Source organism: Anoplophora glabripennis, unplaced genomic scaffold, assembly GCF_000390285.2.
Source record: "Anoplophora glabripennis isolate ALB-LARVAE unplaced genomic scaffold, Agla_2.0 scaffold13, whole genome shotgun sequence".
NCBI lineage: Eukaryota > Metazoa > Arthropoda > Insecta > Coleoptera > Cerambycidae > Anoplophora > Anoplophora glabripennis.
This window is the reverse complement of record NW_019416478.1, coordinates 2,140,361-2,168,252: the sequence shown is the minus strand read 5'-3', so window position 1 is coordinate 2,168,252 and position 27,892 is coordinate 2,140,361. Positions and strand designations below refer to the sequence as shown.

The window sequence follows — 27,892 nt, the reverse complement described above, 5'->3', positions numbered from 1 at the left end:
GTTATAACGGTCTTATGTCATCATGAGAAACAAAAAAAAAATAAATCCTTAATGATCTACTCAGAAAAATAACTAAAAACTAGATTTTCATATAAAAATTAAGCGACAAAATAAATTTTTATTTAAGTTGTAGTACTTTGAACCTTTACACCACTGCACTCTCTCTCTCTCTCTCTCTCTCTCTCTCACACACACCACGTGGTCCCAGGCGATTCTGAATACTGAAATTCGATTTTTGTATTAATTTTTTGCGATAGTGTTTACATTAGTTTTTTGGATAAGTTCTGAATCACTCTGTATATCCTTATTTATACTGGATTACTGGGGTGGTTTAATTAAAAATCTGAAATTTCTGTCACATTTAATGCCGGATTCTAAGTTATAATGACGCCACGTTTTCTAGATACAGGGTGTCAATTACTTAATTTATGTTACTTTTAAATAACGTTCATGGTTACTCTTTACTGCAAAAAGCAATCAACTTTATTGATTGTTTTGACCTTTTTTTAAATATGGCCTCTATTATAAGCTAATTGCGTGCCGGGTTAGGATCGTAGGAAATATCACGCTTTTATTGTTAATTTGGATATTTGTCAGTTCAAGATTAGACATAAATCAGCCGCTACCGCTTTCATCTTCAAGGGCGGGCGCGGTAATTGAAGCAGTAGAAATTGAAGAAAGGTCGGCAGGAAAAGATCATTGACTTTAATCGAACGCGTTTGGTGATTTCATGAAGGAAAAACACGGCGAATTGACAGTTCAGTGTCTAGGATGATTTCTCGTCGACGTCAGCGGACAAGGAAAAAGAATCTTACCAGCAAGACGTAGTTTACCCTGAATTTGAGCTCGGCCATAAAGTATTAATAAATACCAGAGTAAAATAGGACAAATAACAGTTATGATTAATTCGCATATTTACTAAATTTGAACGAAATTATTCTCCAGAATTACGATTTGTTGGTGAAAATAAAAAGCTACTGCTTTTTTTTATGGAATTTAACAACACCCGCAAATATTTATTATATTATACATATCAACACACATTTTTAATAAGTCACAAACATCAAATAGAAAATTTCTACTGCGGGTTGTTTTGGAAAATTGTATTATAAATTCAAGGACCGATAGGGTGTTAAAAATTAATTTTTAGTGTCAATATTTTCCGTATCTACTCCAAAATAGTTATTTATACCATAACGGAGGTAAGTATTATTTACCAGTCGAGGACGATTTTGCGCCCGAGCAGAGCGAGGGCTGGCAATACAGTCCGAGACTGATAAATTATACTTAACTGCCGCGTGGTGTAGGTATCTCATTTTATCTGCTCTCACAGTTCTTTAAGGTTCATGAAATATAGATTAGGTTTTATTTTTTGACATTTCTTAATCAATTCATTTTGACATTATTCGAAATCTTGCAAAGTCGCCTTGGTTGTTTGGATTTTGTCGTTTCTAAGGTGTTTATAAACAAAGCTACATAAAAGTTGCAATTTTGCTGGTTTTGATTTATTATTTCTAAATGATTTTCAAATAGAAAGTGCAAATGCTGCCTGCGAATTTTTATTGCCCGAGAAGTCGAAAGTGTGCTACGGACGAACATATAGAAATTTCAAAGAATGGTGCCAGAAAAAAATACTGGTGTTTCTGAAATGTCACTGCTAGCATATTATTTCATGGAGAAGTCAAGAACTTTAAAGTCACCGGCGTGTTTGTGGAGTGAATACTCAATGATTAAGTCAACTATTTTCATAGAGAAGTACGTGAATATATCAAGAATACCCCAAGCTGAGAGCATTTTTGAAACGTAGGAATGACGGCTATACACCTAAAAAGTCAAACGTTTTTACAAGAGAACAAGTCAACGATTTTCTCGTTCAGGCACCCGATAACACATATTTGCTAATGAAGGTAGTGACAGTCTTAGGCATTGCATGAGCATGCCGTTCTGATGAGTTATGCAAACTTACTTTGAACGTCAATTTCAAAAATTTCGATGATATTACTGTAGTTACAATTCCAGATTCTAAAAATGGTATGTCACGTACGTTTACAATTATTACTTCTCGTCTGAGTTCTGTTTCTCACCTCGAAATTCTCAAGAAATATATCAAGATTAGATTAGAAATTAAAACTGAAATTTCACGCTTTTTTATGCGCTATCAAGCAGGTAGATGTTAGAACCAACCAGTCGGCAAGAATACCCTTTCTATGATTCCTAATAAGATTGAACAGTTTTTGAAACATCCTGAAACATATACAGACCATCATTCCGAAGAACATCGGCAACGTTACTGGCTAATACAGGAATTGATGTATTAGCAATCAAAGACATGGTGGGTGGAAATCAGCCACAATTGCAGAAAGTTATGTTTCTGACAGTTTAAGTAACAAAAATGAAATAGCTAACATGATTTTTTACAATGACACTTCAACTCCAGCTTCTAATTAATAAAATGTAATGTTCATCAAATATTTATTTTTATTTGTTTATAAAATATGCTTTTATAACTCGAAATCGCTTTTTCCCTAGGGAGGTAAGTTACCTCACTTACCTCCCGTTGTCCATAGCAACTTCCACTTCTACGGTAAAATCCACTTACCTCGTTAAAATCAATGTATTGTATTAATAATCTATTTAATATTATATATAATATAATGCATTAATATTTGACACAAGGAGTGTGTGCAGTATATTATAATTTTCCAATTTGAAAAAAATATAGTTAAGTGTAACAAAGTCCTTCCTAATATACAAAATGTCCTGAAACGGATGCACCTTACATCAAGAGTACCTTTAAAAAAAAAACAAAGTACCGAGAAAAAATCCTATCAAATAAAGCCAAGCAGTGTTCTTTGACACCAAAAATCTAGACATATAAAAGGTGTCGAACCTCACAGACTAGATTTATAACTGTTGAATTGCAGGAAACGACTACTGTATGGGTTATATACCCTAACTAGCACCGAATAACACCAGCAATATCCAGTAAACACAGCGAGTTTCATCACAACGTGACAACAGCGCTTAACCTAACGCTACACAGCTGATGCATACCACGTGTGCACCCGGCAGACTTGTCCTACGGAAAAAATGTAAACGACTATTATTGCCAAAGATTTAGTAAATTTCAAGACAATTGTTTTCCAGTTTTTAAATAAATAAAATAAAATGTATCGATTTTGTAGTACGAAGATAGTGTTGTGCTTAAATTTTAGCTCGAATTTTAGTAATTATGAATGTCTTAAAACAGGAACTTTTAATCAATTTATGAATTTGAAAAATATGTAATTAAAGTACCCAAAGATTCACGTCATCCAAATACTCATGCGTATTAAAAATAATTTAGGAACTTACCAAAAAGCAAAATTCAGTAATTTTTAAACGCACGAGTACAAAACAAACTACAACATATGTTCTAAATGTCCACCACCATTTTCGATGCACGCACGACACCTTCGAATCCATTATTCGCGAACTCGCTGGAAAACACCTCAAGAAAAGGAAATAGTGGTACGCAAAAAACACTCAGACACGGTCCAATTCCAGATACCAACTTAATTGTGTATTGCTTAACAACTTAGTACCTCATGTTATCCGCCGCGCCATTGTCACATTGCTCAATATGAATTTTATCGAATTTTAAATTTATTACAACGCTAGTTATTTTTTAGAATTAAGCATAAAGAAGTTCAAAAAAGTGAGAAACATTGTATTTTATGGTATTCTATGTACGCAGTCATGTCAATATTCCTTAATTAATCGAACTTTCGTACATCAAGTTGTAGATTTTGATAATGTTTTTCTCGGAAATGGTTGAGTTTAGGACCCATGTCATATAAGTTTTTTTGTTTATTTTAATGTATTCTATAGTCTGTTAAAATTAAGGCAGTGAAACTTCGAATACCCTGTATTTTATGAATCAATAAAATATTTACAATTTTTAATTAGAAACCTATGTTTTCTATCAAAATTACTTTTTGCTTGAATTTTGAGGCACCCTTTATATGTCTAAATATTATGAATATAAAAAACAGTCTATTTACTCAATTTTGGGGATGTAATTCAATGCTGTAGCTCTCAAAGTAGTTGTTCTCCACGATATAATTAGTTGTACAAGCAGCTGCTATAATAATTAAAACCATACTTTCAAGAACATCCTTTATAAAACAAATATTCCTCCAATCAATTTGCAAAACTAACAATTTCTCAGTTACGGCAAAAGCACAGTTAACATGTATGGCCTCGATTTTAAATCTTAACGGAATAATATCTGAAACCCATTAACAAATCCATCAAAATTTCGCCTCTAATTGTAAGTGGTAGATTTGTTGTTCTAGAATTTGTTTGTTAAGTAAAGCACATTGAATCTAGACTAAGGTCATTGCCAAGTTCAATTACTTTCATATCTCCGAAAGGACGTGGGTTTTTCATCGTAACATGAACATGGCACACTTGATTTAGGCACTTAAGCACTTTTCATGTAGACTGGCAGAGAATCAACCAAAAAGCCTTCACTAGTTTTAAACGCATGATAAAATTAACACAGCATAAAGTTGTTGGAAAATAACCACGAAACTTTGGTACTTGTTCATGTAAACAGATCTTCAGAACTATTATTCGAGCGACGATTGTAACGAAAAAGTGAGAAAAAAATTAAGCTTGTGATTTCTCGTTAAACATTAGTCTTTCCTGTAAAAAAATGCTCTCTCCCACCCTCTTCCTAGGGATTTACGAATCTTCAGAGGACAACATTAATTGTACCAATTCTTTACAACGTTGCCAATATAAAACACAGCAGTCCGTGCGATATTTGTTGAGATAGAATTCCATGAAGACCCCTGTGTCACTTTCTTGGAATTACCCGCATTCGACACCCGAGTAGAACGTTTATTTTTGTACTCTTTTATTGGGAAAAAAAATCATTGGTGTACCATTTTTTTCTTTTAAAAATCAAAGCCAGTGCTCGTACGCACGCCACTGTTTATTAACTATCACTATCACATTAATTAATTTCCTTTCTTTTGTCTAAAATTTTAACATCCCGTATTTTCGCAACGGAACATTTTTGGACCATAGTTTATAAATCAAACTATCATTAATTTTCCATGTAGAATCACACCCTTAAATATTCGCATATCATTAAGGAACACCCTTTACATTTTATTATTCTGAAAATAACGCGCCTCTGCCGATGTAAATCGTTACAGAAATTCCGATAACGGAACTTTATTGGCTTATTCTTTTCTATCTTAACAAATATTGTACGGACTTCAAATAATTCAAAAACTAGTAAGCGAAATAATTTGAAATTGAGCACATGTATTTATGTAAACATTGTCCAAAATCTGAGGGCTTTTCCTAAAATTTACATTATCCAGTGACGGAGGTACAGGGTATCGGTGGCATATTTTTCTAAATAAAATGGTACGCCACTGCCTTACAGTAACATCTATAATATTTTCGGATTCGTCATTCAATTTTCTACAAATTACTATTCTCTTATGTTTCTCGAAAAAAGCCTGGTTTTCGAGTAAAACTTAAAAAACGATCTGAGAACACACTTCGATATTGGAATATAATGCTTTTTAAAATTACATAGTGGGCTGCGACAGCAACTTTGACATTCTGAGCAGTTAGAAGAAAGAATAAATAATGTTTTCCATCAGATTCAAGCATCAATAAATGTTGGACAAATTACATTTCCGTTACTAAAAAGATGTCGGACCTGTGTTCGTGAAAATGGAGGTATTTTTGAGTATTTATCCATAAATTATAATGATAATATTGTCTTTAGCCAGATTTATTTAATTTTTTTCACTGCTGCTAAATACCCAGTAAAATAATAAAAATGTTTTGCAGAAGTGGGCAGATAGAATACCGTTATTCCATGACAGAGTTATATATAGAGTTAAAATATTATTTACCAGGAAAAACTAGCTAATTTCTTAGAAGGCCATGGAACATATACAAACAAACGACATTGTTGAGAGGATCATAATATAATATTTAGAAATGTTACAACTTTTTCTAAGTAAGAGCGATAATACTAATAATTACATTATTTAAGTTGGTGTGATGAGAAATATTTCAAGAACATCGCTGTATTTGTCGCAATAATTTTACATAATAATTAATACTCATTTATTAGAATGTGCCTGTAATAGTGCTAATAGTGTACAATTAAATTTTCTGACACATCACGTATGACGAGACCACAAAGTTAAAGTTTTAAGTAATTAATGCTAATATCATAAATTATTGATTTCTTTTAAATATTAATATATGCACAAATTACACTTTACTCGACCAAGTTTTCACCGTTTCCAAGAAATAATGCCGGGGAAATAATATTTTTTAGAGTAATGTATCAAGGGGCCAAAGTGCATTTTTTAATTTCAATGAATTAAAAAGAAATATACGCGTGCAAATATCAAAAACGTCTACGGTAACGATTTGAATTACATGTATTGGTAAATAATTGTTCCTAACAGATAGACAAGTGAAGTGCACTTTTTATTTCAGAGATTTAAAAAGCACTCTATAAGCTCTAGTGTGTATACGAGGTCGGTCCAGAAAATAACCGAATTTTATTTTTTTAAACTTTATTATTTTATTTCGAAAAAGTTTAGAAAAATATGCCACCGATACCCTGTATCTCCGCTAATGGAGCATGTAAATTTTAGGAAAAGCCCTCAGATTTTGGACAATGTTTACATAAATACATGTGCCCAATTTCAAATTATTTCACTTACTAGTTTCTAAATTATTTAAAAAAATTAAAAATATTTTTTAAACTTTAAGACCCTGTATCTTTATAACGAAACGTCCTAGATAAAAACTTTATAGAAAAGACTCCCTTTAAAATTCACCAGAGAATACGAGGATTCATTTTTTGTCACCATTTGTGAATCACCCTGTATTAAGTATTAAATTAAATGTTAAAAATGTTAAATCTATATACACTCTAATAAGTCGAATTATATTGTCAATAATTTGAAATTAATGTTTATTTGTTTTTAAAAAAGGACTAAAAGCGATTAAAGTCCAAAAATTCACGGAATATATAAATTATGTAATTATGTATCAAATTAATAAGAAACTTTCCACAATTAAGTAAATAAAAAATACAGCACTGTTTTCGGAAACCTAAATAAAAAACGAAGAACCAGTGGAAATTTCTTGCAGTTTTAAATTACTACAAGCGTGTATCTTCTAAAAAAGCTTCTAAATTAAATAGATTTTATTTATTAACCACACTTAAAAAAATCTACATAATCGACATCAATTAAATTAAGAAATCGTGACGCAGTTCAGAGAACAATAGTGATTCGAAAATTGACTTCCAAAATACAACAACAGTGGGGTTTACAGAAAAAAAAAGTTAATTGGTACCGTGGTTTTTATTGATTACTGCGACATTTTATATGAAATAGCAATGTTTCCTACCAAGACTATGACACAGCACATTCGTGTTTTACCATATGTAGATAGAGTTGTATCTGTCACGTCACTTCAATTACATCATTTTTGAACATGAACAAAATCACTGTATTGAAAAAATTATAAATCCAATGATTCATTAAGAGTCCACAAAATTATCAGCCCAGAAATTTTGAATTTTTGTAATTTATGCTCCTTGCTATCCCTAAGAAACTCTGTGACAACATTTTGAGTGTCGGTGAGATATAATCTACAAAGAATGCGTCATTATCTTCTTAAATAGTGCCAATGACTGCTTGCACAAAGCATTGCGTTTGAATCTACTGGCAGAGAGTGACCTACTAAACAGTAGGTAGCATGAAAGCATGACGAGTATCGGACTAGGCGAAATAATCTTTGTAACTAATGGCATCGTGGGAAACAACTACTATGCGAATTACATGTCCCATCCCAAGAATATACAATAATTATTATTCGTCAGCAGTATCACCGGACAGATCGATTTCGAACTTATTAGTTTTCATCAGTGTACCACGACGAATTTAAGATATGACATAGGTTACCTTGATTACTAATTACTAATCTTCATTAGTTAAAAATTCTACCACAACGTTTTTTTTTACTTTTTTCCAAGTCTTTTTTTGTTTGGTGTCCCAAAATTCACACAAGAAGTAGGTAATTTTGATAGAAAAGATTTTTCTTTAAAATTTGTAATTTTTTTATTGATTCATAAAGTGTACAGTATGTATGGAATAGCATATCGGGTAAATAGCCTCACTTTTCTCCTTCAAGACGTGGGTAGTCATGGGCTTGTTGTCTAAGCTTTAGACTTCAAAATATGTATCCCAAAGAAAATAGTCAAACGGCGTTAAATCGCATGATCTGAGCGGCCAATCCTCACCACTAAAACGGGAAATTACACGACCAGGAACTGACTCATGCAGTAATTAAATTATTTTTCAGGCTATAAGGCATGTAGCACAGTCTTCTTGAAACCACATGTCGTCTACATCCATATCTTGAAATTTAGGCACAAAAAACTGGATTATTCTGTCACCATTAACTGTTATTGTCTGACAAGTCGCATTTTCGAAGAAGAATGGTCCGATGAAGCTTCCAGCCCAAAATCAGCTCCGATCCGTGACACGTTGTGGACGCATTTGTTTCTCAACCATCACTCGTGGATTTTCTGAACCCCAAACGCAAGAATTTTGTTGATAAACAAAGCCATCAAGACGAAAATGAGCCTTATCGCTTATGATGATTTTATTCGAAACATCAGCATCCACTTGTTGTTCCATAATCCATTGAATGAACTCTTTTCGCTTTGCATGGTCAGCAGACTTCAGTTCTTGAGTCAATTGAACTTTGTAAGCATGAAGATGCAAATCTTTCGTGAGAATATGCTGTAGAGAGCTTCTCGAAATGTTCATTTCTTGAGTACGGTGCAAAGTTCATGTTACTGGAATCTCAGCAACACTCTCTGGACCTGCTTCGATGTTTTGTGTTGAACAACCTGTTGAAGGACTGCCAGAGAGTTTAAGATCACTAATTGATCCAGTCCCCCTGAATTTTTCAATTAATTTCTTCGCAGTTGACGAAGTTAAATCAGTATTTTGTAAAAAAATCCGAACTGTAACTACCAAACTTTCATTATTTTTAAAATTCAAATCTTGCGAATTTTGGGACACCCGATAGAATTGTTTGTACTTCTATTCTAACCATACGACGTAAGTCCTTTCACGTTTTCTTAGTTTAACATTTAAAATTAATTAATTAATAGAAAATCATACACTGTCAATACTCTCTCAGCTATACGCTGGCATAGTTCTTCTCTGTGGTTTTAATAACCTTGATTAACGTTCCAAGAATTTCATAAAAGACGATCGTACAAGAGATTCCAAAGAAAAACTAGCATTCGCAAGGCTCGACAAGATTTATCGACGCGGCTGTGTATTCTAATAGAACTATTATCTATTCCGAATAAATGCTAAATATATCAAGTAAATCGTAAACAAAGTTGATATACAGTGATGGGGTTTCTGCGATCAGAATAAATGGTACAAGGACTGCCTAGGTCGCGTTCAATGCGATTCGTTCGCAAAATTCTCGAAATATTAAGATATATTTTAATCCTAGGTGAGTCAAGGCGTGAAATATGTCATGACGGAAATTTTAGATAGGTACCTAAGCTTGGCCGAATAAGGTCGATTAACCGGCCTTGCGTCTCTTCACTTCTTAACAACAACGCGGTAAAATGTGTCTAAAATGTGATTAAAACCCTACAGCCATACGAAATGAACTAAAAAAGCTTGTCTGGGGTGTAGGTGCATATTCAAAATATAGTAATAAAAAGAAATATATACACATAAATATTCAATAAAATTAATCAACAAACAAACAACATGTAACACATAATGTGAAGTTTAAGTAGATACAAAATAAAATAACAGGAAAGTGTAAAGGACTATTAAAAAGTACATTTCAGTATACAACATGTACATATATAACGTCGTGTGTGATGAACCAATAATAACAAAACAATTAAAATGCAATATTTGATTGTTACTGGATAATGTTAATAATCAGGTTATTTATTACATTTCGTGGTATGCCCAGCAAATAAGTTTTCAATTTTATTTTAAATAAATTTAGTGAAGTGACATTCATTATGGCGTTGGGTACACTATTCAGCAATTTCGATCCAAGATAAAGGTTTGACCTTTGACCAATAGTTTTTTTTTCATTTTAGGTGGTAAGTAGTAGTTTACAAGTCTAGTATTGTATTCATGATTTAGTGTTGGTAATAATTGTCTTTTTTTGTATTGACGTATATTTGAAGTCATATAGTATAATTGCCTTATATCCAAAACTTTGGCTTCTTGATAAATTAAGTCCGAGAAGTATAACATAGACTTACCTAATATTATTTTCAAATTTTTTTTCTGTGTTATCTCTAGATTTCGAAGATGCAGGTCATATGCTCCTACCCACCCAATAATACCGTAAGTTGTGTGGCTTTCAACTAAGGTATGATAAACAGTTTTTAAATCGTTTTGAGTAAGTATATTCTTTAAATATTTTATTCTATACATTATTGATCTTAGTTTGTTTATTATATACTTTATGTGTTCGTTCCATTTTAGAAGTGAAACTATTACTATACCTAAGTATTTTACTTTCTTTGCACATTCTATTTGATGTTCTTTTTCTTCAGTGCTTAAGAGTATACTAGAGAATGAGGGTAATGATTTATATATACAATATAATAAAATCTTTGGCAACTAATCTTCTCAGAGTTGTTTCATATCGAAAATTCTACGTAATATGCACATATTCTCAGCTACACACTCTCCGTACTTGTAATAAAATGAAAAAATGAAAATAACAAATTCTCAAACAATTATCGTTACAAAATTCGACAAGTTATGAATTTAAAGAAATAGACTAGACAGTTTGGTTTCTAAATTATTAATATAGACCTCTTAAGTAAAATAGTCTTCCAGAATTATTAAAACTCCCACTGGCCATTGCATGATAAGAACCTCTGCCACAGGTCGTTTTTTAAACCTTTAAAAATCATATAGGATGGCAATCACCAAGTGTGGCAGAGGAATATGTTGAAGACAACATTAATAATATTAGAACATTGAAAATGAATTACATCTAGGTTTAAAGGCACCCCAAAAAGACTGTTCAAAAACGCTGGTGAACAATACAGTTTTCAGGAGGAACACACTGAAGTAGTTGAATCAGATGTTATAAATTTTTTTAATTTAATTAATTGTACTACCAATGTATATCATAAATTAATAACATCCTATTAAATTATATTTTAATGACGGTGACGTTACGATGCAGTAAAGTGATATTACAACGCAGTAACAAGGTTCATGACGATACAGTATTGATGGTACTAATATAGTTCTAGTATAAAGCAGTGCAAAAAAATGCATTGTTTATAATTTATTTTATATATATTCTTCGGTGATAAAAACAATCATATACAATTTGTAATTTACCTTTTTCAAACCTTGGATAAAATTTCAACTCCTGAGAAAGTTTGATTTTATATACTTTTTATATTAGTAACTAGTTTTATCTAAAAATCCAATTAACATTGGTCTTTCGGTTGGTTTCATGTATATTGCCTTTATATAATTTCAAAACAACAAAAAATATGATATATTCAATTCAATATTTTCAATTTCCAGCAAATAGTTTCCTATTTTTTGGAACAACAAAATGTCCAAGCAAATGCCTGGTACGAACATTTCTCTCAGTGTAACGGCAATGTCCACATCCGACCCACAACCAGTACAAACAAATAATGTCAACTTTTTCAATTGTTGTGAAAGGCTTCTGCCAAATTGATTAATTTTTTGAACCTTTGCGCAAGGTTTTCGGTATTTAGGCTAGCAGTAATGGCCATTCATATACAATATCCACACACACACACACCCGATTTGATGACACCAACATTAAAAAAATATTACAACCCATAAATCGTCCATTGTAAGATTTAATGGAAAAGGTTTCTAAAACAATAATATTTCGAAATTCGCGCTTTTGCAAAAACCTAAATGGGCAAAAATCAAATATCACTCGAAGCCACTTGTCCTATAAAAGAGCGATTTATATTCTAACACTTTCATACACGATTTGCATACCGCGTACACATTAAAAAGCAATTCTTTGCAATTAAGGGACATTTAAATACATTATTATAAACGTTAGAGTTTCCATTAAACTAAAAGTATGTGGCAATAACAGCTTGTTCAGTTGAATAGTGCCACCGTTTTGTTTTTTTTTGTATTTTCACATTTGTTTTTTTTATAAAAGTTCAAGACTAATTGACTAATGCAAATTGATTTCGAGAAATCATAATGACTACCAATGAAAATATGTACAGTGTGTTTATAAAATATATCCACATATACAGTGTGTTTCAGTTCGAGTGAATCAAACTTTAACCACAAATAGAACTGAATAAATAATTCAGAATTGTCTTATAAAGCAATGGTCTAACTCTCACCGTTTTCACTGTACAGGACCGTATTGGTCGGTTTTTAAAATCATTATTTATGAAATATTCGGTATGCTTGTAACAAATTGATTCAAATTTCGTGTAGTGTTAACATTTACACATGTGCATAGTTTACTGTAAAATTTACAAATGTTTGTAGGTCAGTGGCGTAGGAACGTGTAGTAAAGCGGGATTTTTTAACCCTAACTTCACCATATCTATCACCATCTATCACCATATTCTATCACCATATTCTATTATCATTATAACTTCATTACGCTGGGTTTTCACTTAAACGTGTCATTTTTGCGAGAAAATTATTCACACTAAATGTATTTTTTAAATACGTTGTCAAGATAATCACTGTTAGACAAAAGAACGAAGCGGCGTTGTTATGGAGCTAGAAACTTTCAAAGGTAACTTGATGGACTATATAAAAACTTAATGGACTAAAAAATGTTTGTATGTATCATTTATAAGGAAATGATTTTCAAAGTTCGATATCTCGAAAACGGTTAAGTTTAGGTTAAATTTAGAATTCGAATTAGGTACATGAATTTTGTTTAGAATTTCGATAAGAATTGAAATATGGAATAATACACAGGGTGTTAAAGAAAAAACACCTTTGTTACGTCATGACTTTTTGACTGATCCTGTATACTTAATTTTCCTGTATTGTAACAGATTTTAAAAATCCCTAAAACGTTTGTGTCTTATGATTTTTCGAGAGCTGTCTTACTTTAGGAGATAATCGACCGTTTCTGTACATATCAGCGACCCCGTATAATTTTGTAATTTTTTTGTCTACAGGAGCATTGGAAAATAGGCTAACTACATCAAAACCCACCATTAAATGATTTATGTTGAAACTGCCAGATGAAAGTTTTTCCAAGAAATGTTTTATGTCCCTTTTTAATTAATCAGAAAATCCAGCAGAGATTTAACAATGTCTAATAAAATTTTAGCCATTTTATTGCCGAGTGAAAATATTTTATATTAACTAGGTACGATTTGTTGCCAATATTGCGAAAGCTTTCACTAAGGAAAAATAGTTTTCATTTAATAGATTGTCTTTAATCCCACGAAATAATGACAATATTTATTTTGCTTTCTATAGATTTTGTAATAATGTCCTTCATTATTCAAATTATCAATGTTTATGTCATAAACTTTATCTACTAGAAAAATTTAGTTTCTTTAATGAAATTAGAGATATATTTTTCTTTTTATTTTGGCAGAAGTACCAAATTTAATAAAAACAGTAATAGAAAATGTCCCAAATTATGGTATATCTATTGATTGAATTATACAGGCTGTTACAAATTCGCTTCTCACTACAGGGATCTCAGAAACTGTATGAGGTACGAAGTAGCTTAAATGGGGGCAAAGTTGCGTAATCAGGGAACCAACATTATGCTTCTAAAAAATCTAACATGATTATAGTCTGTTTGGAAATGAAAGAGAGTAATAAACCCCCGAGATAAGAACCGCCCATGGGCGTGGTAATATTTCGTTTCAGGTAATTATCGGGTAACACTAATGCTAACAGGTAATGGTAACATTAGTATATTTTACTGGATACATCATAGGGCAGGAGCCAGTGTATTGTGACAGATCAATCCAGTCTTAGAGCTGAATATACGAAGACGTGCTAGTGCAGTAGAGTAAAATTCGACTTGTGTTTAGTGACTATTGTGCCAGTGGATATAATATTGTTTGGGTAAAATGTCGAGCTTATCAGATTACGTACCTGCTAAACGCGTGAAAAGATGTGCGCTGTCTCAGAATGAGAAGATTATTATATTAAATGTATTTAATGCATTGAAACACCAAAATCCTACCAACAGTGTTGACGACATCGTGGAAAAGTGTTCCAAAATGACAGGGATTGGAAAATCGACTATCTACAGACTTTTAAAGGAAACAAAAAATGAACAAGATACTGTAAATCCCCCAAAATCATCTACANCATTTACTCACCATAATTTGAATTTTCAAAATACATATATTTTTGTGTGGAATAAAAGTCTATTCATTAAATTTAAATAAATATTTTGATAATAATATTGAATAATTTTATTTGAATTACTAAAAACCCTCTTAACCCGGTTATGATGCTTAAAGTAGCCTCATGTTTTGAAATGCTGTTTTTATATTGTTTACTTATAAGAGAAATGGACCGAGAAATTGAAGCGGCATAGACAAAGACGGATTGTCGGGGATTAAATTTTAGCTACATGCTACAATTTAGTACAGTCCGATCGCACAAAGTTTTGTTAAAATTACACCTCATCTATACCGATAATACATAATATAAAAATATTGAATATAAGCATCAGACCTACATTTATTTACGATTTGCATATATAATAAGCTTTTATTACTCTCTTTCATTTCTAAACAGATTATAGTTTTCGTAATATTTGAAAAAAAACGAAATTTTGGAAATCCGTGTTTGTTTAATTTCAGCCTTGTTTGAGGTGATATTTTTTAGAAGCTGATTACGCAACTTTGTCCCCATTCAAGCTACTTCGTATCTCTTGCCGTTTCCGAGATCCCTGTAGTGAGAAGCGAATTTGTAACGGCCTATATTCGCTGTTATACCTGGTACTGGGTGTGTTACACAATTTTTTGAAATAGTTTACATACAGGTGTTCTTTCCGATCACTCCACGAATTGGGAAAAGAAATAAACCGCCAAATAACCGAAAATAATTGGCTTTATATATAATATACGTACTCTGATTGATTTAACAAACGAATGACATGCTTATCAGCACCACTCGAACATTACCTTAACCGCACATTAAAATAACAATGAAATAATCGCTGCGAGGGAATTCCGCGTCGTTACAAATCAAAACAAACGATTATGCAGACGACCGGCTTCAGACACACGCTGAAACCACGCTGGACGCCATGGAGGGGGTAGGCGAATAGTTGAGACGGCCTCCCATTGGTCAGTGAAAGTGATATTGGCAGAAGTGCAGTCTTAGCCATATCTATATATGACAAAAGCCTGTGCTAAAATTAATAGATTGAATCAAGTCACAGAGCGTACGCTTGCTTTTGTTTGTTTGGGTGCTTTGTTTTCCAGTGATAGTGCGATTTTTTCAGATAAAAAGGATTCGTCCCGATTTGTTCCTTTGATAGAATAGAGTGAGTTTTAATTCATGGTGGCGTTTATTCTGCGGTTAAAAATTGTTGTGAGCGTTCCGGCTGTTTTTCTTAAAAGAATGACATGTGAAATATAACAAGAAAAATTTTATTAAACGAAAAAAAGTTTTAAATTAGTTCTTCGCTGTAAATTATTTCTTTGAGAATATTTTATATTTTTTAGTTATTTATAACTGGTGATGTTTCTAAAATTTTTAGATGAATATAATACTGGGATAACAATTTTTCAAAAATAAACGTATAAAAAATTAGAAAAATTTTATATTTATTTTGTCCAAATTTGTTAAATTAAACTAAATTAATATTTTATTGTGAAACTTGCGAAACCAAAATTTAGAAAATATATAAGGGTTTCTATTTTTGAACTACACACAAAAATTTTGACCAGAATAAACGCCAAACATAAAGAACAACGTCGCATGTTCAAAATTAAAGCCAAATTTTACATTATACGCTTTTGGCGCTAATATTTCAGTTTCAAGTGCGAATAACCCACGTCTTGCCCTTTGTGTGAGTGACATTAACATTGAACTCAACCCACGCTTGTTGATCGAGACATAAGAATTCCAAAATGAAAGATTTTCTAACGCTGTGGAACAGTTTGGTCGGGAAGACTTATGACGCTGTCAACACAAACGCAAACCAAACCAGTGAATGTCTGCAAAAAACATTTACGCCGAAACAAAAGACAACAGGAAAATTCAGGGGTAAGTTAAAATTGTTTGAACCAAAGCAGTAGGCGTTTTTTTTTTAAGTTTATGGCAAGAAAAAGGTTTTTAGTTTCATATTTCGTTGAAACAAACACGTAAATACTCTTTAAAAAACACTAATTACTATTGTCAAAGTTAATTAGTATTTATAATTTAGAAATATGTACTGTGTCTATCAGAAAGTGCAAAGATTTATAAAAAAAATTCAATTTCAATGTCATTTCAAATAAAACTATACATTTTCAATAAACAGTGTAAGGCAAATCTTCAACAATTTGTATACAGGGTGTTATTTAAGTACGCGGCCAAACTTTTGTTAGGTGGTTTTTATGAGTGATTCTAGGACGAAAAGTTTATATGATCGGGAATACTTTGTTTTCAAGATACAGAGTGCCAAACTTTTTTTAAAAAATCGTTTTTTCGTAAAAATCTTAATAATCCTTTAGCCAACTTCGTTGAAATTTGGCAGTGTTATTTTTGGTAGAGAGGGGCAAACTTAGTCCTAAATAGATTTAAATTGGTGTCCCGGGGGGCACCTTAACAAATATTTTTGACAAAAAAAATGTGCGCCACTGACTTTTTTAAAACTGTAATAATTTTTTTCGCAAGGGACAAAAAAGTTGTATTTTTAGTTGCTTAATGCGACAAATTATAAAAATTTTAAAAAAGTCAGTGGCGCACATTTTTCTTGTCAAAAATATTGGTTAAAATACCCCCGGGACGCCACTGAACTTAATAATTTTAATCTAGTTAGGGCTAAGTTAACCCCTTTCTACCACAAATTACTGCCAAATTTCAACAAAATTGACTAATGGATTAAGATTTTTACGAAAAAACGAAATAAATTTTTTTTTAAAGTTTGACAATGTATTTTGAAAACGAAGCATTGCCGGACCTACGTTTATATAAACTTTTCGTCTTAGAATCACCCAAAGAATCACCCCTTGAATTTTGACCACGTACTTGAATAACACCCTGTATATTGCAAGTTTTATAAAATTATTTTGTCAATTTAATCACGACGAAACACCAACAAATCAAAAATCGAAACATAGTCTCGTCTATTTCTAAAGAATTATATTTTGTATTTCATATTATTCAAAAATTTTACACAATTTTTTAAAAATATCTTTAATATGAATTATATGGGGCATTCCATGCCACATCACTGACGTCGAAACTGTACCATTTTTAGTTTTCCTTATTTTTTGTTGTTATTTAGTATCCATTTAGAGTAGCACTTTTTCAAATTTTTATTTCGACCCATCAGGAAGTTATTAGTATTTGAATATTTTGGGTAAAAAAATGTTCAAATACCTATAACATTTCAAAAACTAAAGATATTAACCTTTTTTTTTCATTTTGTTCGTTTTGAGATGTAGTTTTACAAAAAAAAGTATTAAAAAATATTTTTAGTTTTTTGTTTTTTGTTTTTTTTTTAATTTATAACCAAAAAGGTACTTTTAGAAGTTTCTTTTTCGAAAAACTTAAAAAAAAATCGTCTTTCAATATGCAAATTTAAGAGATAGGTTCTAGAGTGGGATTTTTTTTAATCTATTTTTTTCAAATTAATTTTTTTTTGTATTTTAATTTTTTACAGATAATGTACTCTATTAAAGAAAATTTTGTTGTTATAGAAATAGAAGTAAATTGTGACGATTAATAATTACTAAAAATAAAATATTTTTAAAACTACTTCTATTAACATTGTCATTATTAGATATCTAAATTATTATTAACTAAATATTCCGATTTTTTTTCAATATTAAAAAGTTTGTTTTCCATAATACCATTTATATTTAGTAAAAGCATTTATATTAGTAGATAGGTTAACGACGAAATAGAAGAAAGGGATTAAAATAAAAGATTTCAATAAAATCATGAAAGCTCCTGAAAATTAAAAATGGTCTGGTCACGAATTGAGCGATTTGACATGGAATGCTCCATATATAAACTTTATGCTAACTTTGAACTCCAAAATATAATTTAATGAAAATATTTTGATAAAATTACTTTATACGATATTGATATCGATTTCAGGAAAAGTTATTTAATATATTTGATAATTTGTAAGGATTATTATTTTAAGTACTGTTTTGTTTTTAATTAAACAACAATTAAAATGCTGAACTGATTTAGCTGTATCATCATGATGGGATTCATTTGAATATTATCACAATACAATACGGAAAATCGCAGTAACTCTAAAGAAAACAAAAGAAAATTTACTTCTGATTTTATAATTAACGAATTGCCCCATAAAAACGCGGTAATGGCGTAGTAATGCATTCAAATTAATTAAACATAATTGAACTATTTCCCAAAAATAAAAATCAAAAACAAATTCTTTGGAAAAATTATATTGCCAGTCAGACTTGATCACAATTGCAAATAAAATCATCGAAAGAAAATAAATTATCACGTACCAAAACACATCGAACAAACAAATGTAAACGAAACTCTCGTTAAATAAATATTAATGTAGAATGTGTAATCGCTTGAACGTTGATAAAAACGACTGGTTACACTTTGTTCGGCGAGATGACCTATTAAGGACGAAATAGTAAACACCTATTACGGCGGTCTGTTATTTAAGTAAGTGTGAACATACCCGCTACAATTGCAGTGACAAAGGAGGAGTAATCAAGTGTAATTTTCCAATGCGGATTCAAAGCACACAACAATGATAATCCTGACGTCCATGAATAGTAAATTTTATGTTGGGGACACTGGGTGGGTAAAAAAACTTCCTGATCTTGGCACGGGACAAGACCATTTAATTTAAATTCACATATTTACAATAGATATCTGATGGATTACAGATTAAGTATAATTAATTATACAAATATAATTTCCGTTGATTTGAAAATTTACAGAAGTGCATTTCTTTGTCAGTTTAATGTAATTTATTTGCTTTAACTGTGAAATTACATTAAAAACTACAGTAATTTTACAGAATATTTTGTACAAGTTGTGTAATCTCAATCTATTTCATAAAAATGAAGCGAAAAGTAGGTACCTACTAGTTATTTAAATTTTTTCTGAATATTACAAATAAAATCCCACAAAATGTAAACTACATTCACATTTCTCTAAATCTAATGTAATTTTATTGTAATTGTAATGATTTTTACGTATTTGTTTATTGCATCACGTTTAAGACAATCAATCGTTTGCTAGTGTCGCAACCAATATGTGATAATTTTAAAATTTTACAATTTCAAATTATCTGTAAATTTACATTATATTTAGATATAATAGATATCTGATGGATACCGATGGACATTTTTACATGAGTTCTGAAAATTTACAGAAGTACATTTCTTTGTCAATTTAATGTAATTTATCTGCTTTAATTGTGAAATTACATTAATACCTACAGTAATTTTACAAAATATTTTATACAAGTTGTGTAATCATAATCTATTTCATAAAAATGTAACAAAAAGTATTAATTATTTAAATCTTTCCTAAATTATACAAATAAATTCCCATGAAATTTGCATTACATTCTGTAAATCTAATGTAATTTTATTGTAATTGTAATGATTTTCACGGATTTGTTTGTTGCATCACGATTAAGACAAACAAATTTATTATGTAATTAATGTAATTGTGTATATGTAATTTTTCACTAAAGTTTTCAATATGCTTCAAATATGAAATTCCATTAATATTACTTTCCATTGTAATAATTTACGTTCTAGTTGTAATTTTACAACTTAGTGTTATTGCTAGAAAAAATAATCCACTTTCGAACCAATTTAAATTGTTATAATTTTACATTATTTCTGTTTACAATGTAAAACCATAATTTTTGATAGAAAAATTGACTAATGAGATTTTTATGTTTGGCTTCATCAGACTTTTTATTATTTTTTTGGATTAGCTTTTTTTTACTAGCTCTGTACCCTTAATAGCATAGCACCAGAAAATCAATTCTCCACTATATGTGATTCACCTTGTACCGTTTTACCGTTCAAATCGAGGATTCCTTTAATATTAATGTTGACTTTATTTTCCTAAGCAGGTTCTTGTATTTTATAACACACTTTCATTGTTACGCGTGTGACATCGCACAAAAATGTAGTAGGTGGTGTATGTACCTGATTTATTGACAGATCAGCGAACGAATAAGTTTTCAGCAAATGTTAATCAGGAGATGATCTAATCAGAAATCGAATAAAATCCTTCAAACTTAGTTTCAGTTTTAAAATTCATGTAAAATGACATGACGGGAATCGCAAATTGTTGGAAAAAACCAAAAAGAGTTCAAAACATACTGACATAAGATTACAATAATTATAGGTAAAAAAATATGATGGACACTATTCAAAAAATAATTTTCGCTTATATGAACTTCTTTACAGGACTCTTTTTAATTAGGTCGGAAAATACCTAGTATTAATATATAACTCCTGTTTTAGCTTGAAAACTAAGTTCAAAATAGAAACGAATATGTATAAAATGACTTAGGAATAAAGTGTATTATTTTAATTTCTAGAAAATAAAGTGCATATTTTAATATATGTGTATTAAAATGTGCTCTTTATTTAAGAGCTGAAATGCGTCATTTAAATCCCAGGTATTATTTTAATTTCTAGAAAATAAAGTGCATCTTTTAATATACGTGTATTAAAAAGTGCACTTTACTTAACAGCTAAAATGCGTCTTTTAATTCCCCGGTACTAAAGTGCATCTTTTAATTCTTCCAATATAGCAGTTGCACTTCACAGGGAGTAGGGAGCATCTTTCAATCCTTGGCATTGAAATTTCTTTGCATAATGTTTGAAAGATACAGTTTAGTGTTAGATAAGGAGTAAACTGCTAATCTGAAGGAAGTAAAAGATGTACCTAGGACGTAAATAATGCTTTTACGTATTAAAGTGCATTTAATATTAAAAGATGTACCTACTTTGCTTATTAAACATTAAAAATGCACTTTAGTTTCAAGCGTCTTTTAATTTTCAGAGACTAAAGTGCATATTTTAATTCTTTCAATATAGCAGTTGCACTCCTTGCAATCCTTACGCATTGATACCACAGTTCACTGCATACTGTTTGAAAGATACACTTTAGTGTTAGGCAGATAGTATCTGAAAGGACTAAAATATGCACTTTAGTAACTAGGAGGTAAATGATGCTTTTACACTTTTAATGGAAATGCATCATATAATATTAAAAGATGCACTTTTCTGCCAAAACATTAAAAAATGCACTTTAATATCAAGCGTTTTTATTTCCTAGGTACTAAAGTACAAATGTTGTTTAGGAATTAAAAAACACACTTTGGTCTCTACGAGGTGTATTTATTAATCTCAAAAGATTAAAAGATGAACTTCAGTGCCTCGGGAGTAAAAGACTCTTTTGAGTCCGTAAGTAAAGTACACATTTTAATAAAGAAATAATAAAAGGTGCACTTTAATTAAAAAAAAATAGAAAATGCACTTTAGTCTTCAGAATTTTACTTTCGAGTACTAAAATGCATCAATTAATGCTTTCAGATTACCAAACTTTGTAAGCACTAAAGTGCATATTTCATTGCATACTTTAGTCTTTAGTAATCTAGTACTTCTTTTTATTTATTACAAAAATTTATTTCCTCTTCATACAATAACAGGAAACTTCCACTGGGTAACTTTTAAAAATTCCTTTAAAAAAGTGTACATCATGTGCTGCAAAACAAGATAAGTGCATAAAGTTTTATTTCTGATTTCATCAAGACTAACCGGTTAAACATCCTGTTCGGCAAACGACTGGATACATTTTTGAGATTTATGTCAGGCAGTATACGACATACGTAAATTATTTGTGCAAATTTAAGCAAATTCTTTTATGACAGGTACATTAAATGTTGTTGAATGAAGTAATAAAAGCATTAATCTTAAAAATTAAAAGAATTGCGGTATTACCGCTATTAATATATACATATGCATATACACAGTAATTCAGTGAAGTAGTGAATTATAAAAACATTAGTTTCATTAATAAAAAAAATAAAAGCCACCTTAAAGACAATAAAATATTTTGTCGATAAGAAGAGTATTTTAAATAAATTTATAGGGAAGGAAAAAATGTGGCATTCTAAAAGACATTCAGTGTGCATAAAAAAGTTTTCTTTGGTAGAAAGTGAATTTATTTTAATTTTAGGTTTTCATTATTTGTTTTTATTAATTAATTTACTCTTATGTTCAAAAAAATATAGAACAACTTAATTCCATATATTCTAAGTAAATATTACAAGTTTTTTCCATAACTAATCAGCAATCTTAAAAGATCTTAGTCATAATCAATCGGATCCAGTTTGGTAATCTGCTAATCGCCTCACAAAGAAGTGGGATGTGACCTAGAGCGAGGATTCTTTGGGTTTAATAAACTATCTCCGAAATCAGCACTTCCGATTTACAACATCCATAAGCATTAATTAGCAGATACTACAACTTTTCCTGTTATTAATGATATATTCCGCGATCTCTACTAAATTCATGGTCCTTCTATAGTCGACCTTTCTCGATAACTGTAATTTAAATACGCAAAAATTCCTTGAAATTTGCCAAAATGTTAAAATAATGCATTAATCACGACCTACCTATATAGCTAATTTGAATAACCATTCTCCGTTCTTGAAGATAGCAATTGGAAATGACCCTCGATAATATACAACTTGAACCGACAAAACGTGCGTAAGTACTGTAACTTTTAATTTTTATATAAAAAAGGACCACTCAAAGGGATAGACCTATTTTCTCAAGGTTTATTTACTATAGTTTTATTCATATCTACCGAAGAAAAATCCAATAGTGTATTGTATACTAAAGTGTATTTCATAAGGCTTTAACTCCTGTTAAATGTCTGGCAACCGTCTACAAATTTATATTTTTGCTGAGCTACTGTTAAGTTTACGATAAAAAACAAAAGGAATCAAATATGTTCCAAATAAACCGTTTCTGCAATAGGAAAAGTGTACCTAAACTACATTGACGTTACCGATCAACAGAGGGATTAAAGATCACTTTAATTCTGACGCGTATACCTACGCTATTTGTTGCGTTTCGTCGCCTGAACTAAAATTAATTACTTTACATACTTGACAGTGCCGGACTGGCTAAATATTCGAGATTTCGGTAACTCCATAAGTTGTTTTGCAATTCATACACGTCGCTAGGTTAAATTCTATGCGAAATATATAAATATAGAATTAGTCATTGAATAGCGTATCTAATTACATTTTTGGAAATAATATTTTGTTGGAAATTCTCAAAATAATATGAAAAAAGTGGAACGATGACTTACTGTATTTATCAACAGATGCGAAATTAGGAATTTTAAAATGTAATTTTATGTTCCTGAAGATGTACAGGGTGATTCACTATATTTTGACCCCGCAATTATTTTTATTTTGTTTTAAGTGTGTTTAAAAAAATGTGAAATATAAAAGTTGCACTATTTTTTATTAAGTTTTTGAAATTGATAGTAGAAAAACAACTGAATCCAAACAAAACGGCCTTTGTTAATTTAAATGGAACGCCCTGTATATTTTTACATATTTGGATAGAACGTTTTCTGCCGAGCATAGTGAAATAGGGTTTGTTGTTTGTCTAACAATAAGTGAGATAATATTAAAAAACGAAAAGAAAGTATTGAGAAAAAAAGACATTTTGTAATTGTTAAACCTTTTTCGGGCATTTCTGCCTTTTTTCCAATTACATAAGGATTTAGATTTAGTTGTAATAATAAAAAAAAAGAAAAGAAAGCGGAAAAAAACTTTTTCCAAGAATTAGGAGCATACTTATATATTTTTTTAGAATAAAATTCAATTAGCAAAAAAACAATATATATTTTAACAAGACTTATATTCTGGATGCCTTCAAATGTTAAATTGGTCATATTTAACCACAAATTAAGCACAAAAGGCAAATAAGCATATTTAAACTAAATTCATCAAATTTTTCTTACCTAAACAATAAAAAGAAACAAAATATCAGTTCTCGTTAACTCAAAAAACAATATTCAACATTTATTTTAACTTGAGCTGCAACCAAATTTCGACAAACTAAAAGAGTGGGTTCAGAAAAAAACATTATTTTGTAAATTGAATTAAATTAAACATAACACTTTACATTAGTTAAAATAACAACTCAAATAGCACTGCATAAAATGCAGAAATATGTAAATAAATTTACAATATTACGCAACTAGCTTTTTTTTGTATCGAATCCACTGTTTTAATATCCACAACACGGTAACGTGTCTTTACAATTAGTGGTTTAAAAAACTAATTATGCAAAGTATATACTAAGAATTCAATATTCCGTATCTAATAGAAATAATGGAATGTAATATACAGCGTGATACATTTTAACACTTTATTTAGAGGTCGTCAACGTTGGATTTTTAAAAGGAACACCCTGTATAATATATTTAATGTTTGTGGAAACATAGTTTAATCATTGACGCATTTTGAACCACTTTTTATAAATATTAATGATCTACCGGAGGAAAGTTTTAATGAACAAGACTATATTTAAAACAAGATTCCAATTTGTTTAATTAATTACTTAAATAGGAAATTTTTACGAACAACAAATTCACGTTCTCAATATTTTATCAAAGAATTTATTGGAAAATAACACAATCTGCCTCTTAAGGTATTTGTTTATGATCACCAAAAAGTTGGTTGGACATAAAATACAATTTGTGTCTCTTTGTTACAGGTGCCATTACAATATCAATTTTAGGAATTCTCGGATTAGTAGCGGGTTCGTTGATATTAGTATACCATCCATATGACCTCTTATACAGATGGGTGAGTATATTTTGCATATAAAAAACAATATATGTTGGTTAACGGCTAAGATAGCAGGCTTCGTATTAAAAAAAACTGTTTTATAAAAAATTAAACTGATACCTAAGTTAGGTTAGGTCAGTAAATCGTAAAAATGTATACCTCTGTACGTCTCACGCGAAACGCTCAAAACTAAGTGATTTTGGCCGTCTTTAGACTCTATCTAGTATAAAGTTGTACCAAATAAATTTCATAAAAACGATAGTTATTAAAATGCATATATCTTCAATACTTCTTTACAGAAACTGGTGTTTGGGGAAGGCGGGGAAATCTTTGAACTGTGGAGGAAACCACCAGTTGAGCTCTACTTGAAAGTTTACCTCTGGAATGTGACAAATAAAGAGGAATACATGAGTGGAGAAGTTGACATTTTACAGGTTCAAGAAGTAGGGCCATATGTGTACAGGTAAGACTTTCGATTTTAATTTCATAATAACAGTATCAGGCTAAATGACAACTATTACCATTTGATCTTGATTCACTTGTAAAGGAATAGTTACTAGAAACGTTTATTATTTACTACAATATTTTTAAACTGTCACTAGTGTTTCGTCAAAAGCTCTATAATATATCGTTTACTTTTTGGGAAAAATAAAATTTATTATATAAAATCGGCTTTTAGTTGTATTATTGCATGTTAATACACAAATTATGGTAAATTTTAATAAATTGGTCGAAAAACTATAAAAAAATTGAACTGGTTCTAATTTATTGTTAGGCTTAGTGCACGTGCAGAGTCTGACAGAGCCGGCGCGAGGGTCGGTGGCCTTCACAGATGACTTGCGTTTTGTACTGTTCAGTTATTTACGGAGCCGTGTGTATTTAAACAACTATTTATAAATAGTAACGTAATTTACATTAACAACTTAATAGTTGAGGTGAAAAGTGAAGTAAAATGCCAAAAGAGAAAAGAACTAGACGTGAATTATTTCAAATGTGGCTTGACAAAGATCCCGAAGGTTACAGGAACATACGTATTAAAGGACTTGTTTTGTACTGTGTGTGAACGCATTGTAAATTCTTGTGACAAAACTAAAGTGACAAGACATTTGAAGAGCCATGCCTTGTCCAGCGCTGAAGACTATATTTTTCTATGAACTTACAGACGCCTTTCTTTCTAGTAATATTCCATTAAACAAACTAGAGAACCCCAAGTTCCGTAATTCTGTAAATTTGAATCACATGGACTATCTCTAAATGAACAGATTGATATAATGCATGATGTACAAAAAAAATATACAGGGTGTCCGCAAATTTCACCGACAACGTTTGACTGCACATTCACGATGATAAATAAAGATGATCTACGAAAAAAAAGTTAAATAAAAATTTTTAGGTTTTTGAGTTACAAGCCTTCAAAGTTGTCAAAAATAAAATTAATTTAATTAATAATTTAATAACCCTTTTACCGATCGCGTTAAAATTTGGTACATTTGGTACGGCAACATTGAAAAGGTCGTTTTATTTAAAAAAAAAATATTGTCTCTTGAGAAAATCGCTTACAGAAAGCCATTCTTGACAAAAATGGCATTATTTGCATGTGTGTACGTTTCGGTTTAAAACTTTGAGTTCAGTAGGCGATGTAAACAAGATATTGATTGTTGTGGCTATCAGGTAATGTGATTATTCTCGTGTTTATTTAGTATTCTCATTACTCCACACATGCAAATTATGAAAATTTACAATTCCGTTTAATTGTCTTGATACACTGCGGACACTTCATAATTTGCATGTGTATAGTGATGAGAATCCTAAAGAAACACGACAATAATGACATTCCCACAGCAATCGACTTTTGCAAGTTGTGAAAAAACTTAAATAATAATTAAACAAACTGTTGCTCCAAAAAAAATCAGTCAGGTGTTGTTTTTAGTGAGTTATTTTGCTCGCTCAAATATTTCACAGTGAAAAAATCAGATAAATAAAAGATACATTGAATTATAGTTAACGTTTTGAAAAATCAGTATTTTTTCTTTAACAAAACTCTAAATGACGTTTTTTTTAATAGTTATATATGATAGAGCCAAACTGATTCCTTCAAAAGATTGAATTTTTAACAATGAATTGAAACATAAAAAATGTGCTGATATACATATAATCAATACCCTGCATTATTAAAAAAACTAAGAACTTATACTAGAATAATTTTTCAGACAACAAACAACTAATAATTTACGTACCTTTGTATGCAAAAAAGTACAATTATCGGTAAAATTTACATCACGTATTGCTTTGTAGAATAAGTTATGATCAAAGAAAAAAAACCTTCTTTCAATCACTAATCAATCCTATCGAGAAGTGTGCAAAACTTCAATAATATCGGTGCATTAGTTTTTGATCAAGTTCACCGTCTTCAAAAATAGAGTTTTGAGAAAAAAGCGCTTAAAGTTTTAAGTAGAAATAAAACGGAGAAAAATTTTGTTTAACTTACATAGAATTGTCAATACCAGCTACATAAAACTAAGATATTTAATAAAGTAACCCTCGGAAATCGAGAGAAACGAGCGAAAAAGACAGACAAACAATAGCTAAGCAGCTGCTACGTTCCCGGTCGGCCGAACCTAATGAGAGGAACTTCCAAAGGCTCACTCTTTCCTAGAGATTCACTCCTATTGACTTGAAACTTTGGGAAAATATTCTTGACATTTATTATTAGATACAAAATTAGAAAAATGGATTTTTTGAAATATCCAAA

At 30.5% G+C, this 27,892-nt stretch overlaps 1 protein-coding gene across 2 annotated transcripts in view; it reads left to right on the top strand.

Moving 5' to 3' along the window:
• The window catches only part of LOC108904524 (scavenger receptor class B member 1-like), a 115,498-nt gene that overhangs the window by 37,564 nt on the left and 50,042 nt on the right, over positions 1-27,892 (top strand). The window contains exons 1-4 of one of the 2 annotated variants that reach the window (XM_018707122.1): positions 15,504-15,624; positions 16,118-16,349; positions 25,067-25,158; positions 25,440-25,603. In XM_018707122.1, coding sequence (XP_018562638.1) covers positions 16,214-16,349; positions 25,067-25,158; positions 25,440-25,603 — 392 coding nt within the window. In that variant the 5' untranslated portion in view covers positions 15,504-15,624; positions 16,118-16,213. Of the gene's footprint in view, positions 1-15,503; positions 15,625-16,117; positions 16,350-25,066; positions 25,159-25,439; positions 25,604-27,892 lie in introns of those variants that run through there. The other variant, XM_018707130.1, reaches the window with a different exon arrangement.